Source organism: Antechinus flavipes, chromosome 3, assembly GCF_016432865.1.
Source record: "Antechinus flavipes isolate AdamAnt ecotype Samford, QLD, Australia chromosome 3, AdamAnt_v2, whole genome shotgun sequence".
NCBI lineage: Eukaryota > Metazoa > Chordata > Mammalia > Dasyuromorphia > Dasyuridae > Antechinus > Antechinus flavipes.
Genome location: NC_067400.1, coordinates 58,780,860 through 58,796,615, shown reverse-complemented (window position 1 = coordinate 58,796,615; position 15,756 = coordinate 58,780,860). Strand labels below are relative to the sequence as shown.

Here is a 15,756-nt window from a genome sequence, read left to right as displayed (position 1 = left end):
CTGATTGCTAATAAGCTTTCTCTCCTCAAAGTTACTTATCTGCATACTGTTCTATACTTGTTCATAAAAGATAGTTAATAAATGTTTACTGTTTTCTTCTCTCTCTCTCTCTCTTTCTCTCTCTCTCTCTCTCTCTCTCTCTCTCTCTCTCTCTTCCTCTTTCCCTCCTCAGGAATCTGGAAAGTTGTGTTAGATAAAGGATTTACACAGAGACCATCTTTGCAAAATTTCACCTTTATTTTCTTTAAATAGTAAAACCCTGGATGATGATTTTTTTTTTTTTTACTATAAAACTGAACAACAAATACTCCAAGTACAACAAGTGACGAAAAACAGATCAAGCAAAATCTCAGCTTGATACGTTGATTGAGGTTAAGTGATGACTCAAGGAAATATATGAAAATCAGTAAGCATTTCTAGAGCTATTATTTATAAATGGTATTAATTTGGGGGCAAAGGGGAAACAAACTATTAATTTACGTTACCAACTATGTTTTTGTTTTATCAACCAGGAATTTGTTTAATAAATGTGTGTGCTTGTCTAAGGCAGACAAAAAATAATTTGTAGTGTTAGTAAATTCTTTTAGAAGTCATCCCATCCAAAATTTCCTAAGATACCCACATAGTAGGCAGATTCATCTCCCAGGAAAACTGACCATGATTGTCCCTCTTATCACTGCAATATGAGTGAACTTAGACCTCCAGACTAACACTGTCCAGGTATTAAGGAAAACACTTGGTACAAATTAAAAGGCAGAAATGTCCTAAGATGTTAGAAAACTGTGATTGAAAATTACAAAATATTTACTAACTAGAGGCTTTTCCTACCCTTGGGTATGCAAGTGTCTCATTTTGATGGACATGAATTCTCTATGCATCCAAAGAGACAAGTCTTGACACCACAGTCAACAGCAAGAATTGATTGGAGTCCCAGGGTATTATACTGTGTGCATTAGGGAAGCTAGCTCAATCACCTTATCACATCTCAAGAGAAGTCATAGACACTGTCACATAAATGATTTGAATAATTAAAAAATAAGCTATAAAAAACATTTTTATAAATGGGTAAGTTTGGAGTATAGGTGGGACTAAATGGTCAGCTAATTCCTTCCTAATCTGAAATTCTGTGATTTTTATGAAAATACAAATTGGGATACTTCATATATTTTACAATTCTGATTGTCACAATTTTATTAGAATAATTTTATCCTAGACAGCTGCTCCTGAAGATTTTCATTTCTGTTTTTAATGATAGGTAGTTGTGCTTTTTTGCTTTTATTTCCCCAAAGTTAAGTCCAAAAAAAAAAAAATTCAGGATAAGATAGTCAAGTTTGCTGCTATAAGGGGCTGAAAATTTGCTGAAATCTTACATATAAATATATCTATACATACATACATACATGGGGGGAGGGGATCTATACATGTATGTGTTATATACCCCACATACATATCTATAATATACCTACAGTTGTCTAATGACTGTCCTTTTCTATTACTTTGACATATTATGAAATCATAATTTTAAAAAAGAACTATGTAGTTAGGAGAAAAAAGTATTATATTAGTCCAAAATAGGCAGTACATTCATAATATTTTTACAAAATAGTTGCCAACTTGTTCTTTGACAATACTAGCAAAAATACAGCACAGCTCATTTCTCAAAAATATTTTAAAATTATTGCTTTGCTGGTAAAGATCATTGTACAAACAAAATATGTAAGTCTACTGAATGATGGTTGTTTTAAGTTCCACAGTTGAGAGAATCCATATACAGAGAAAAATAGAAATATGCACCTGTTACAAGTATACTATATTTTTAAGTCTTGCTAGCTGAGCACAGTATCCCAAAGTATCCAAGAAGTTTCACACACAATCCATTTAAGTTATTTTTGGCATAAGGCTCTGGCACATAAGAAAATAACCACATCCAGCTGAAGTTTTGTAGATTATGACATGCAGCATTATGGGGTTGTCAAGTAGATTTTTCAGTTAAAACGCAGGCTTGCTCATGTATTCTTCCATTGTCTGAAAAAGAAAATGAAGTCAACAAAATTACTCAGAAAAATCACAAGTTTCGGTTCAATTTGCACTACAAAAAATAAATATTCTAAAGGTAACTTGCTATTTTAAAAGATAACATTCTATTCAAATAAAGAGATGACATGTTTGTAAATTTAAGTTACACACACACACACACACACACACACACACACACACACGGAAAAGGATGTAAAAATGTGAGGTGAAATAGTTTATTAGTAACTATAATGTTCCCAAATCATACATTCTGAATACAGTCAAGAAATAAGCAACTAATGAGCAATGTGTGGACTACAACATCAATTTCAGTAGTAATGTTATTACCATCATCTCATCTAAGATGTTCTTGAGGGACCCATTCAAGAATATTGAATAGGAAGGCCGCAAAGGTAGTCATACAACTGTCATCACCTATATATAACAGACCATCTAGTGCAAGTTTCTAATGAAAATGATATTCCTGCTACCATTCAGGATATTACACCCTGACTTTTTCTCCCATCATTCAGATCTCAGAATGTATATAATGGCGATAAAGTGCAAAGCCAAGAAGGGGATTTAAGAGGAAGACCAGGAGTAGGTGGACTTTGCTATAAACTACATTCAACCAACAGCCCTGCATCATGGCAACAGTCTGACATATCCAAACAAGGGACTTTGAAATAGTAAAACCTTCGCTATTCAAACACCTCCAGAACTGGCAGATCACTGAGGGCTCTTTAAAAATGGCAAAACTTTCAGCTCTCTCTACTTCCCACCACCATGCCAAACTTTGAAAAGGTGTGATATTCTTCTTTTCCTTCTTTAAATGGCAAATACTGAACATACTTTAATTTTATTTTTGAATCTTCCTCTTCACAAAGATTGTGAAGGGTTGAAATTGTGACTATAGATGTAGATAAAAACATGAATGACATGGAACATAAGTCTGAATGGATACTGACCCCAGCAACATTCCTAGAACTTGAAGCCTTGAAAAAGTTCCTGGAGTTATACTGAAGTTGTTGGGGTTTTGTTTTTGCTTTTATTTTTTTTAATTGAGTTGAAATAAAGCATCTTCAGCTTCCTGACTTCTGGGTTGTAGGCCACAGTTTCCTTAACTACATAACCAAGGAGTAAAGCAAAGGCTGAAGAAGACTTCTTCCAGGGAATTTTTTTCCACCCTCAAAAAACTGTTATCTTTGTTGCTATAATCAGAGTCCTCTATTTTGTCAGTATTCTTCAAATGGCATCTAGGTCTTGTGCATCACCAACAGTTTCTTGTTGGTCTGTACCCATACTTCCATCTCATTTTCAGAGCTTGCTCAAAAAGTGTGAAAAAAAAAGATCTATGTTAAGAATTTATGCTAAAATTTTGGAGGAGAGCTTACTCCAAAATCTAGGGACTACTAATCTTCATCAACATCACTCCTATTTTCAGGACATCAGAATTCTGCTGAAATGGGTCACAATTTTCTCCAAATTCTCCTTAATGCTTAACTTTTATAATAACATTTTATATTTTGACTAATATCTTGATCCACAGATTGAATCAACTTAGGATTTGAGCTGTGGTTAAGGGGACAAGTGGTAAAAAAAAGTGACAAAAATATTCTCTGATATTAACTCTGCTTCCTCTGAATTAAACTTACAGTTGCCTATTAATAGAGTAAAGTAGTATGTTCAAGCAGCCTGTGGTTCTACAATGATCTTTTAATATATGTGCAAAAAAAAAAAAAATAACAGACTCAGAATTGGAAGGAAAAAAGATATGGGAAAGAGAGAGAAACAGAAATGAGACAATGAGAGAGAGACAGACAGAAACAGACATAGACAGACAGAGAGAGAGAAAGAGACAGAGAAAGAGAGATAGACAGAGACAGAGACAGAGAAAAGAGAGAAAGAGAAGTTGGGGGAAGGACAAATTTATATGATTAACTCAGCTCCTCCATCTCCATAGCCAATGTTCCTTCACTATACTGATTTTATTACCATTGACGGTTCTTTTGAGGCCCTTTCTTTTTTTTGGGGGGGATAGGGCAGCTCAAAGGTTTCTTTTACCCTTACATGAGTTCCTTCAAACTTACTAATTTTGAAATTTAAGTGTATTAGATTACATTTGATTACAATTAAATGTATATTGCCTCATGACACAAATTGGGGTGGGGAGGGAGAAACTGACCCACAGATTGAAGTTCAATCTTAAATATTCCTTAATAAATATTACCCTCTACTACTCCAGAAGTCACCTCTAAAACCTGAATTTGGCTCATGTTCTGAAATCATCAATTATCTAAACAGTTTCATTTACTTTATTGCAAAATCCCTAAGAAATAGAAAAGGAAAGAAGTACAGGTAGTAGATTCACAAATGAGCCAGTGGGTTCAGATCACAATCTTGCCATAAGATGTGACAGCAATAAGTGAAGTCCCAAGAGCATAGAGGCATTGGCAGGGTGAGTCCAAAGACCAGTTCATCGTAGACCTTTATTTTGGTTCTTGGTTACCATCAAATTGCTATTGCCCCATGTGCCTCAGCCACTTTTAATTACTCATCTTTCTGCTATGGCTTCCTTCACTGTCCCATTTATCAAAAATCCCATCTCCATCCTCCTCATAGTTCTTTCAACTCCCAAGGCAGATATTTTCCATGGGTCCACATGTTTGAAGAAAAGTCAGTCCTTTTAGGTCAATGCATGAATTCACTGACTCTTTCTTCCAAGAGCAAGGACAGAGAAAAGGAAAAGAAAAAAATCCTAGAAAACTGTTACTGACTCTAACAAATGTTGGCTAGACATAGGATTTTGATTAGGAACCTGAATACAAAACTTTGAAAGTAACCTCTTTAAAAAAAAAAAAGAAAGAAAGAAAGAAAGAAAGAAAGAAAGAAAAAAGTAACCTCTCAAAATAATTCATTTTTAACTTTAACCTGGAAGTGAAACTATCAAATATCCTACAAAGTTATTTTTTTCCTACAGGGCACCACTCAGAAAAAAACTGGCTCAATCTCATCCAAGGCTCAATTCACCTCAATAAGCTCATCTCATCTTTTAAAAATACTACAGAATGGACCCCAAGAGCATCATGTTTCAGGGAAGGCTACATTCAATGGATTTCCAAATCATTGGTTCATGAAACATCCTTTAAAATTATTTTCTTATGGCACATGCATAAATACAAAGAAGATATGTTTTAAACCATTTGCTAAGGTTTCTAGAAATCATTTGTAGGGAGAAAAAAACAACAAAGTAGCATGTATACCAGCCACTTTAAGGTTTTCAAAGCATTTTACCTTTATTCATTATCTCATCTGACATTCACAATGGTTCTATAAATTAAGTAATACAGATATTATTACTGCCATTTTACTTAAGGGGATAACAAATCAAATGAAATCCAAGGTCACAGAACTAGTCAGTGAAAGAGTTAGAACTCTTAGGTCTAAACCTAAATCAGGCATATTTTATACTGTCTCTTTAGAGAACATAACAATCCTTTCAGGGCACTTACAACTTAGTAATCTTCTCTAAGTTAGATATACTAACCCTAGATATAACTAGGTTAGATATAACGATACCCTGGGATAGATACACTAAAGAGACAGAAAATCACCGATCATCAGCTCAGTGATTTATAAATTTGTTTCCTAGGAAGACCTGGCCTAATAATGGTTCTTTTCTCATCGTTCTCAAGAGACAATTAACTAAATTGGTTTTCTGCTCCAAATCAATTTCTTAAGAACCCACTATGTTCCAGTCACTGTGCCAGGCTGGGAGGATATAAATTCAATATTTAGCAGTCCCCTCCTACTGTTAAGCTAAATACTGAGGATACAATTAAATACAAACAATTGAGACAGTCCTTGCCCATGAGAAGCTTACCTTCTAATGGGGGATTAGATCTAAAGGGGAGCTGGAAGCTAGAAATAGCACTTTAAGTGGATCTGGCAGAATTAAGGACAAAATTGATCTAATTGAGCCCAGGGTAGTTCAAGGTGAGGAGTCCAAAGTTCTGGTAGGGAGAAGGTTGAAAAAACAGCCTGGCACAGAAATATGTGGGAAGGTACTTTTTTGGGGGGCAAGGCAATTGAGGTTAAATGCCTTGCCCATAGTCACACAACTGGTAAATATTAAGTGTCTGAGACCACATTTGAACTCAGGTCCCCCTGACTTCAGGACCCATGCTCTACAGTGTAGAGCTACCCCAGGAAGATGTTTTAATAGGCACTAGTTGTCTCCAAAAGTAAATCACCAAAGAAGGCATTATCTTCTGGCCATCTCTGCCTTGAGATTGTGAAATGTCAGGAACTTGAGTATTTCCCATCAAGCTTCTAAAATCAGTTTCACTATATTCCATCTGAACCACTGTGGAGCCAGCCACAGGAGTAGAAATAGAAGCCTAGGTGCAGATCCCTGTTTATTTATACCTTGGCACTTAAGCCACTCGGTTCCCAATTTATTTATGAAAATAGGAACAATCATACTGGCTCTCTCCAGGAGGTGCTGAAAATTTTTAATTAAAATGATAAACTCCACCTTTAATAATAAAGCCCTAATACCTCTGACAAACGGCATGGTGATTTATGATGACTCTCTTTCCCCAGGGCAGAAGACATTTTTCCAAGATTAATTTTTCAAGCTGTTAAAATAGGTTTTATTAAAAATAGCACCAAAGAACTGCTATACCTTTGACAGCATTTTCCCCTGCTTTACATGGCCTCCTTATTCACAAACAAAAACCTGTCTTTAAACAACAGAATCTGAGATAATTAAGCTTCTTTTCTCTTTTCCCCATTCCTCCTCAACATTAGGAAAGCTTTTCATGTTTCTATGCCCTTACATACCTCTTGCAACATATCAGAGTCTTCTATAGCCTTGACAGCAGTTTTCTTTGAGGTTTCCTGGATTTCTCCACCCATTATAAACTCATCAAGGATAAAATATGCCTTTTCGAAATTAAATATAATATCCAGCTCACAGACCTGGTGGAATGAAAACAAACATAAAACAAACCTGCAGTAACATCATCAACATTCACATGTTAGCACGCATCCAAATACCAAACCTATTCAACGGATGCACCCTTGTGGCAGATTAAGGTTATAAAATAATACAGCATTCCATGAACAGTCAAACGCAGGCCTTCAGCCTTTCAGGTCTTGGATGGATGCAAAAAAAAAAAAAAAAAAAAATTCTACAGCAGCTCCCATTTAGGGGTTATGCTATTCTTTTACACTCCCTCAGGAAATCACAAATTATACAGGTTTTGTCATCTCAGACATCTTCCTGACATGGTACAAACTGCCACTGAAACCATTTCCAATACATTTAAAGAACTTTTTTGATCAAAAAAATTTTCATTTCTCCTCTGGGAATCAACTTGTCTCAACTTATTTCCTAGATTGATATTTTCTGCTCTCCTGTCTCAAGAGCACAAATTCAGAGCCAGAAAGGGACCCTAGAGGCCACCTAATCTTCATTAGGGAAGAGGGCAGGTTCTGGGATTTGCCTAAGGTCAAATAGGTAAGAAAAAGAATCCTGATTTTCTTTCAGAAGTAGGTCATTCCCATATTACTATTTTTTTCTTATGTCCTCTAATGGGCTGAAGCAAACTTGGATTCACTTGAAAAGGCTGACATAATTCCTTGCTAAAGTATAGCACTGGCAGGTAGGGTCATTTCCTCTATCAATTCTTCTCATTTAAAATTCTATCAGACAGAAAATTTTCACAGACATCAGGCATCTAAGCCCACATAAGTGAAACAAAATCTACACAGTAACAGAGAATAAATGGTTTCCAAGAAAAATGGTTTCCTGGTTCCTAAAGCATATTAAGTTGCATTACTAGATACAGATATTTCCGCAAATGGCTCAATATTTTAAAGATTTGAGTCCATAAATTTAGAGGCTCCAGGAGGAAATTGTTTTTCATTGACAGATTCAATTGAATCAAAGAGCATCTAAAAAAATTAACAGAAGGCCATGACAACAAACAGCCATTTCAGCAAAACTTGGTTGCTGGTATTATTGCCTCTTTATTCATCACTGACAGGAGGAGGCTTGTGTAATGTGCAGGGACTCTCTGCCTGCCCACAAATATTTAAAATATTCTTCCTACCCAAGATCCTCACAACAATGGGGAATAGAATGTACCATAAATATAATGAAACAAGTTGACAGAGGCTCAAGAGGAATGTAAGGACCCATTATTTAACTATAGGAAATTTATTTTCAAAGTTGTTTGGGGCTTGTTTGTTCCTTTCTTCCTCTTTTCTTTCCTTCCTTCCTTCTCACTTTCTCTTTCTTCCCTTCTCTCACTCTCTCTCCATCTCCCCTCCTTGCCTCTCTCTCTCTCTCTCATTCCCCTCCCTCCCTCCTCCTCCCCCTTTTCTTCTCCCTCTCTTCTTTCCTCTCTGTTTTTCCTCTATTCCTCCTTCCCTCTCCCTCACCTTTTCTTCTCTCTCCTTTCCTCTCTGTCTCTGTGTTTTTTCCCCTCTCTCCTACCCTTCCTCCCTCCCATTTCTCTCTCTCTCTCTCTCTCTATGTTCCCCCCTCTTCTTTCTTCCTCCCTTTCTTTCTCTCTGTATTCCCCCCCTTTCTTTCTCCTCTCTCTCTCCCCACCCCTTTATTTTCATCAGCCATGGGAATCCTGGTATGGAAAATCCTTTCCCTTGATATAGATTAGCAATTGATTTGCTTTGGGCAATGACAAATTAAATGTTTTGCTCATGGTCACAGAATTAATGTGTGATAAGCAGCAACTGGACTCAGCTAGGCTTTATTCTAAGACCGGCCCTCTATCTGCTAGGTCACCTGCTTGTCACTGACAATTACTATTTTAATGACACCTCATATTTCCATAGCATTTTTCCATTTACCAAGGGTTTTTTTAATGGAAGCATGCTTCTAACCCACAAGATTAAGTGGGGCTGCAATATCCTCATTCTGAGGCTCCTTGTTTCATTATCATCCGCCAGATGAATCATCAATCAGGATTCTAGATTTAGAGCCGAAGCAGAGACCTTAAGAGATCATCTGGTCCCACATGTTATAGATGAGGAAACTGGGCACAGGTAGTGATGGAAATAAAACCCTCTGAATCCCAAATCCAGCTCTTTCAGCTGCCATGGGATGCTGTCCACCTGCTTTCTGACTAGGGCAGTGTAGCCCTCTGACACAGGATGGTTGGGCAGGGGCAGGACTGGGGTCTCTACTACATTCTAGGGTGAAGAGAGCCAGAAACAGAACTGTGAGCTGTCAGTGCTCATAGATAGCTAAGGTAAAAAGCAAATGGCACCAACACAGTATATACACTCCTCCTGGGTAGGGACTATTTTATTTACTCTGGATCTCCACCTGCAAAGGCAGACTGCCCCCAGGCAATAAGGTCACTCAGCTACTCAAAGCCCCAGGCAAGTCTTGAGACTACAAATTGTATTAACAGTTACTTGGCTGTCCTTAAAGCAAAACCATAGTACAGAAAACAAATAAAAGCTAAAATCTTTTCTCTGAAATTGGGACATCTTGAACTTGTTGGTGTTGTTCAGTCATGCTTCTCCAGCTCATTTGACAGATGAGGAAACCGAGGCAAACAAGATGAAGTGACTGCCTAGGTCATACAGCTAATTAAGTGGCTGAGGCTGGATTTGAACTCAGGAATAGGAATCTTTTGAGCTCATCATAGGGAGGTTCCTAATAAATATTTCTTAAATGAATTAATGAACTCACTTTATAGAAATCAGAGCATCTAAGAATCTAAAACCAAGACAGATATGCAGAACAAAAGACTAGAAAAAAGAAAAAGGAAAAAAAAAAAAAAAGATTGAGAAATTTGCAATCACCAGAAGCCAAAAGAGCTAAAAAATGAGATTGGGCAAATAAGGAGATAACCATCATGGAGGAAGGGAAAAGAGTTCAGACTTGCAGTTAGATGGTCTGGATTAGAATTCTGGCTCATTCCCTTAGGACTTTAAAGCAATCATTATGACCCCTCAGCTTTGGATTCTGCATCTGGAAGACGGCAGGAAAAGTAAGACTAGATGTGTTCCTTCAGCAAATAGTATATAATAACAGAAGTTCAATGTATAGAATCAATACTGTGGTAGTTGAATACAACAGTAATATGACAGAACTGAAGCTAGAAGGTAAATTCCCCAAAATATTTTTGAACTCTTATATGCATAATCATAGACCTTTGATATATCTAAATGTATAGCTTAAAAGCTCAGTCTCCTGAGATTCCAGAGTATCAAATATGCAGAATTAGACTATTTAATCCAACTCCCTAAATTTAAAAGTGAGGAAATGGAGGCCCAGAGAGATTAAGTAAACTTGCTACATGCATATAAGCACTAAATGATACAATTGAGATTCATTTCAGGTGCTCTAACTCTCTAATCTTCTTCCCTGTTCTAACCTCCACTTTCTTCATGACTTTAAGACATTTTATTATTTTAACCTCTACAAAAGGGGGACAGAATTTACTTCCTCACTACCTAATAAAGATAGAATAATTGAATTTTTATAGAATTGCTTAGAATGCTTATACTCTATATTGATAATTTATATTAAAAAAAGTTCCCCTCCCTCCAGAGAAAGGTGCTGATTTTTTACTCTTTATTAATTCTTAATAATTTAATTTTATCAACAGATTTCCGAGGCTTTTAAAAGTCCCAACAGCTTCTGCAAAGTTTTTTCTTGGGAACAAGGAGGAAATGTTTCAAAGGAAACCTTCAGAGAAAAAAGCTACAAAAAAGGAATTTATTTTTACAGACATAGAGCAATACTGAGAAATGCCAGAAGCTTTTACTCATCATCAACAATATTAATGAACATCTGAGGGTCATAAGGCATCAAATTAAGCAGTTTTAGATCAGGCTTTAATCACCAATACACTATTATCCTGAATTCTGGCTCAGCAAAACAAAGAAAAAGAAAAAAGAAAAAAAAAGTGCTAGAATTCTTTGGAGATAAAATGGAAGATTAAAGCAAGAGAAGAGTTCATTTTTTTCTGACCCTTCTAGCGCTTTCACATTCATTACTGTTAAAAAGAGTGAGTCAGGTTCTCTTGAGAACCAGCATATTGTCTTGAGGACTCTGACTCAAATCTTTCCAGATAAGCAGAGACTAAAAGTCAATTCTAGTTCACATTTAGCACAGCGAGGTCAATTTGGGACAAAGTAATATGACAAAAACAAGATAGAGAAAAGATGACAATTTTTAAACTTTCTCCAAGTTTGCTGTATTCTGTGTTCCTGCAAAACTAAACTGCATTTTTCACCTATCTAATGGATATATAATTTCATATTATTTATGTTTTCAGTTATAACAAACATTTATTAAGTATCTACTATGTGCCAATAACTGTACTATTATAAATATGATCTCTATAAATATAAATAAGAAAAAAAAAAAGACAGTCCCTGTTGTCATAGAGCTTACAATGTAATGTAGAAAGACAATACACAAAAGGAAATTGCACCACAGGATTGCACTCAGTGATCAAGCAATGTTTGTGAAGTCAAAACAAATCACTGCAGCTGAACTGAAAGGAAGAGCTGGCTGAGCTTCTGAACCCAATTTAAAAGGATTTGGGAGTCCACCACCTTTTGTTTTTGTTTCTGATCTGCCTTCAGCCTAGAGGACTGTCTCCAGTGCTCCTGATTAATAATTTGCCATTGTACCCAGATAGCTTTGAAGGTGAGTGAGGCAGGTGACTTTGCACAGGACTACCCTTTGAAATTCAACTCACTTGCATGTCATGGCATCCCCTCCCTGATATCATGGTCCTTCTAGGTAAACCAAAAAAAAAAAAAATACAATAATACAGGCAAGTGAGGATATTGATAAGATGTGAATATCAAGGCTGAAGAAATCTCAATCTCTGATAATAAGCTTATCTTGGAAGGAGAATGAAGATACCTAGTATAGGAAACTAATCTATTCTGAAATTTTATGCTCTTCCTAGACTATAAACTCCACAAAGGCAGACTCTTAATCCAGTTAAAATCAAATTAACTTTCCTAAAACATTTGCACTTCTTTTGTAAAGAAAGTGTTGAGGATTATGAATGAATCCCTTGGGAGCCTGAAGTTTGTTTTAGCTGTCTGTCACCCAGTATCTAGCAATAGTCTACACACAATAAGCAATTACTAAGTGTTTGACAAATATGCCCAGAAATGAAGTGCTGACCAAAAGATGGAGATAAAAAAGAATAACTGGGAATAGGCCCAAAAAGTTTTAAACAATAGTCCAAAAATAGCACAATTAAATCTATATATAAAATATCTATAGATCAGTCAGTGAAAATATCAAAATGTTGGTATTTGAGGATTTGAGGAAGAGAAATGACATAAAATAACACCCCACCTCCCCACAAGTAAAGAATCTAATAAATTTTTACCTTGTTGGGAAAAGCAAGGGAAAATGTCTGATGAGTCATGTTTCAAAATCTAGAGTGAGGGTTCTTACCCATTTTTGTATCATAAATTCTTTTAAAGTAGTCTTGTAAAATCTATGCATTCTTTTTCAGAATAATGATTCTCAGTGAATAAGATTCATTCAAATGCAAGATACATCGTATTATAAAGAAAACCAATTATATTGAAATATAGTTATCAAAAGAATTTTTGTAAAGTTCATGAATTTCACTTTAATACATGCTCCTAAAGACTCCATTTATAATTCTCAATAGTTCTCTGACCAACAACTATAATTTTTTTTTTTTTTTGGAAATTTTTGTTTGAGTACATTGTAATTAGATTCAACACACACACACACACACACACACACACACACACACACACACAAACTAATGCAAATGCATCAGTATTTTAATTGTAAAAATATATAAGAATTTTGAGTAGGAAGGAAGAAAGAATTTTAAAGTAATTGGTTCCCAATTAAATTCTTATTTTTTAAAAGAAGTACTTAGTTAAGTGTCTGGCCTTAGACATTTACAAACTGAATGAACCTGAGAAAGTCACTTAACTCTCTTTGCTCAGTTTCCCCACATCTAAAATTAACTGGAGAAGAAAATGGTAAACCACTCCAGCATCTTGGTCAAGTAAACACTAAATGGGTTACAAAGAGCTGAAAACCATCGATATCACCAATAACAATAACCTTTACTTAGAATATTATGAATGTCAAAAATCTATAAGATGTCTTGAAAAAAATGTTAACTAAGAGAATTGTTCAATTGTGGTTAGCAACATCAAGCAAGGCGTAAAACAGGGAGGATATTTAAAGGTGTTTGCCACAGCTATAAAGGAAAGTCCCATCTAAACCCCAAATGAAGGGGTCTTCCATTCTGAGAAAACAAAGGATTGATTGTAACAGACTCTAGAATATTGCTGGTCACGAAAGAACTCAGGGAAATGAGTGTGAACCACTACATAGAATTCCCAATCCCTCTATTTTTCTCTGCATGCATTTTTAATTTCCTTCACAGGTTAATTGTATACTGTTTCAAAGTCCGATTCTTTTTGTGCAGCAAAATAACTGTATGGACATGTATACTTATATTTAATTTATACTTTAACATATTTAACATGTCTACCTGCCATCTGGGGGAGAGGGTGGGGGAAAGGAGGGGAAAAATTGGAACAAAAGGTTTTGCAATTGTCAATGCTGAAAAATTACCCATTCATATATCTTGTAAATAAAAAAGTATAATAGAATATTGCTGTTCTAACAATCCACAATAGGAAAAAAAAAAAAAAAACAAATTTAGGAAAATTATCTTTTGTTCAGACATGAGGTTAAGGAGACAGTCCATAGTCTCAGTCTATTTTGGACTATACAATGATCATTGAAGATGAATAAAACAGGAGGGAAAGGAAGGATGAATTATCTTTTAGAAACTACAGAATTTTTAATGATCCCAGCCTCCTCTTGAAAACAAGGCCAATCTTTTCAACATCAATATTTATTTAGTGAGGCTTCAAGTCTTTTAGAAATTAAAGTTGCAAATCAATGGAAAAGGGAATGAGGAAGTATGTGGTGGACATAAAAACCCAGCAATATATGACCCAGAAAGAATTATAAAGAAGAATACGCATATAGAATATCATATAAGAGTTGTATGACTGGAAAAGGAGAAAGGCTGGTAAATTGCAAGAGTGAGTGATAAGTGATGGAGAGATCATTGGTAGGAACCAATGTCAACATAGAAAATTCTGAACATCCTGGATGGCCTTCCCATGGAGGATATATGGAAAAACATTAAGAAGCACACTATAGGGTAAGAATGTATAGAAGGGATGATCTCTATATCACTGGATGGAGGATCACATCAATGAGCTCACAGGACAGTTTTGAGGATCAAATGAAATAATATATGTCAATAACTATGTAAATGTAAGTTATTTTTACTTATAGTTAACAAAGAGTAAGCTCAGTTGAATCAGTTGAATCTTAAAATGTCTTCATTTTTTTCAATCAGATGTGATTTATATTGTGATATAATTTCAATATTATGAAGATAGACAACAAAGACAAGCACTATTTTAGTGATATTTGAGGAAGGATGAGAGATAGTCCAAGTCTGTGAACATAAAGGGAAATGGGAGAAGGGATGTGTTAATGATATGAAATCCTCTATTTCCAAGTGAAGATGGAATCTAATTATGTTATACATACTATAAGCTTTCTCCCATATCTTTTAACTAGAGTTACAAGAGACAATCAATGCAATTATATAAATAGAGATCTGTCTTACATTATTCCCCAGTCCTTCAAAGGAACAAAAGAAGAACAGGGAAGCAATATGAAGCTTACTTTATATTAGATGGGAAAATAATTTAGCATAACCTATGACTCTGAATAAGCTATATTTTAAATTTAGCCTTTTTTCATACAGCATTATTTTCAAGGGTTTCTTTTTTTCTTTCTTATTTCTTTTTTTGGGGGGGGGGGTGTATTGTGATACTGAACTTTTCAGGCATAAATTATGAGACAATGCATAATCATTGAGTTATACAAGTGTGCGAAAACATAGATCTATAGGAGACAATCTTATCCTATCACTAACCACAGCAATAGTTAACTCCTATTATGTGACAGATACAGATAACAGCTTAAAATAGTAGGCTCAGAAACAGGAAAAACAAATGATAGTCCTTTCCTTTCAAGTATTTCTAGTAATAAATCTAAAGTTTTGCTTTGTGATTGACAGGAAGGAGATAATCTTTATTTGGATAGCACTTTCTTTTGGCAAACATATACAGAGATTCTATGGCCATTTTCTGCCACTAACCTAAAGCTTATGCTATGGTTACTCTCAAATAAGAACAGTATCTACATTCCAGGATTAACATTGTAAGGATCAAATAATTGTAAACTGCTTAGTATAGTGCCTGGCACATAGTAAGTACTAAATAAATGTTAACTATCATTATTATGGCAACTGATTGGATATTTGCAATGAGAATGAGGGGCTGGGAAAACTGAGGATGTAATTGTGGGTAACTGAAGGAAGGCAAAGCCCTAAATAATAATAGTGAAGTTAGGAAAAGAAATGGATTTAGGGGAAAACTATCAAGTTACAAAATACTCAGCTAGATGGTATCAAAGTAGTACTGGCCTAGTTGTGTGACCCTGTTTGCCTCAGTTTCCCCATCTGTAAAATGAGCTGGAAAAGGAAATAGCATAGCACTTCAGTATTATTTCTAAGAAAATCCTAAATGGGGTAAGAGTCGGACATGACTGAACAACAATCATGGCTTAAATGTAAATTA

At 35.3% G+C, this 15,756-nt stretch overlaps 1 protein-coding gene across 2 annotated transcripts in view; it reads right to left on the bottom strand.

Annotated features, from left to right (window-relative positions):
* Nucleotides 1-218: 218 nt before the first annotated feature.
* The window catches only part of AP1S3 (adaptor related protein complex 1 subunit sigma 3), a 117,306-nt gene continuing 101,768 nt past the window's right edge, over nucleotides 219-15,756 (bottom strand). For both annotated transcript variants that reach the window (XM_051983454.1, XM_051983455.1), the window contains 2 exons: nucleotides 6,862-6,999; nucleotides 219-2,025 (listed from right to left, as the gene is read on the bottom strand). In XM_051983454.1, coding sequence (XP_051839414.1) covers nucleotides 1,990-2,025; nucleotides 6,862-6,999 — 174 coding nt within the window. In that variant the 3' untranslated portion in view covers nucleotides 219-1,989. The remainder of the gene's footprint in view (nucleotides 2,026-6,861; nucleotides 7,000-15,756) is intronic.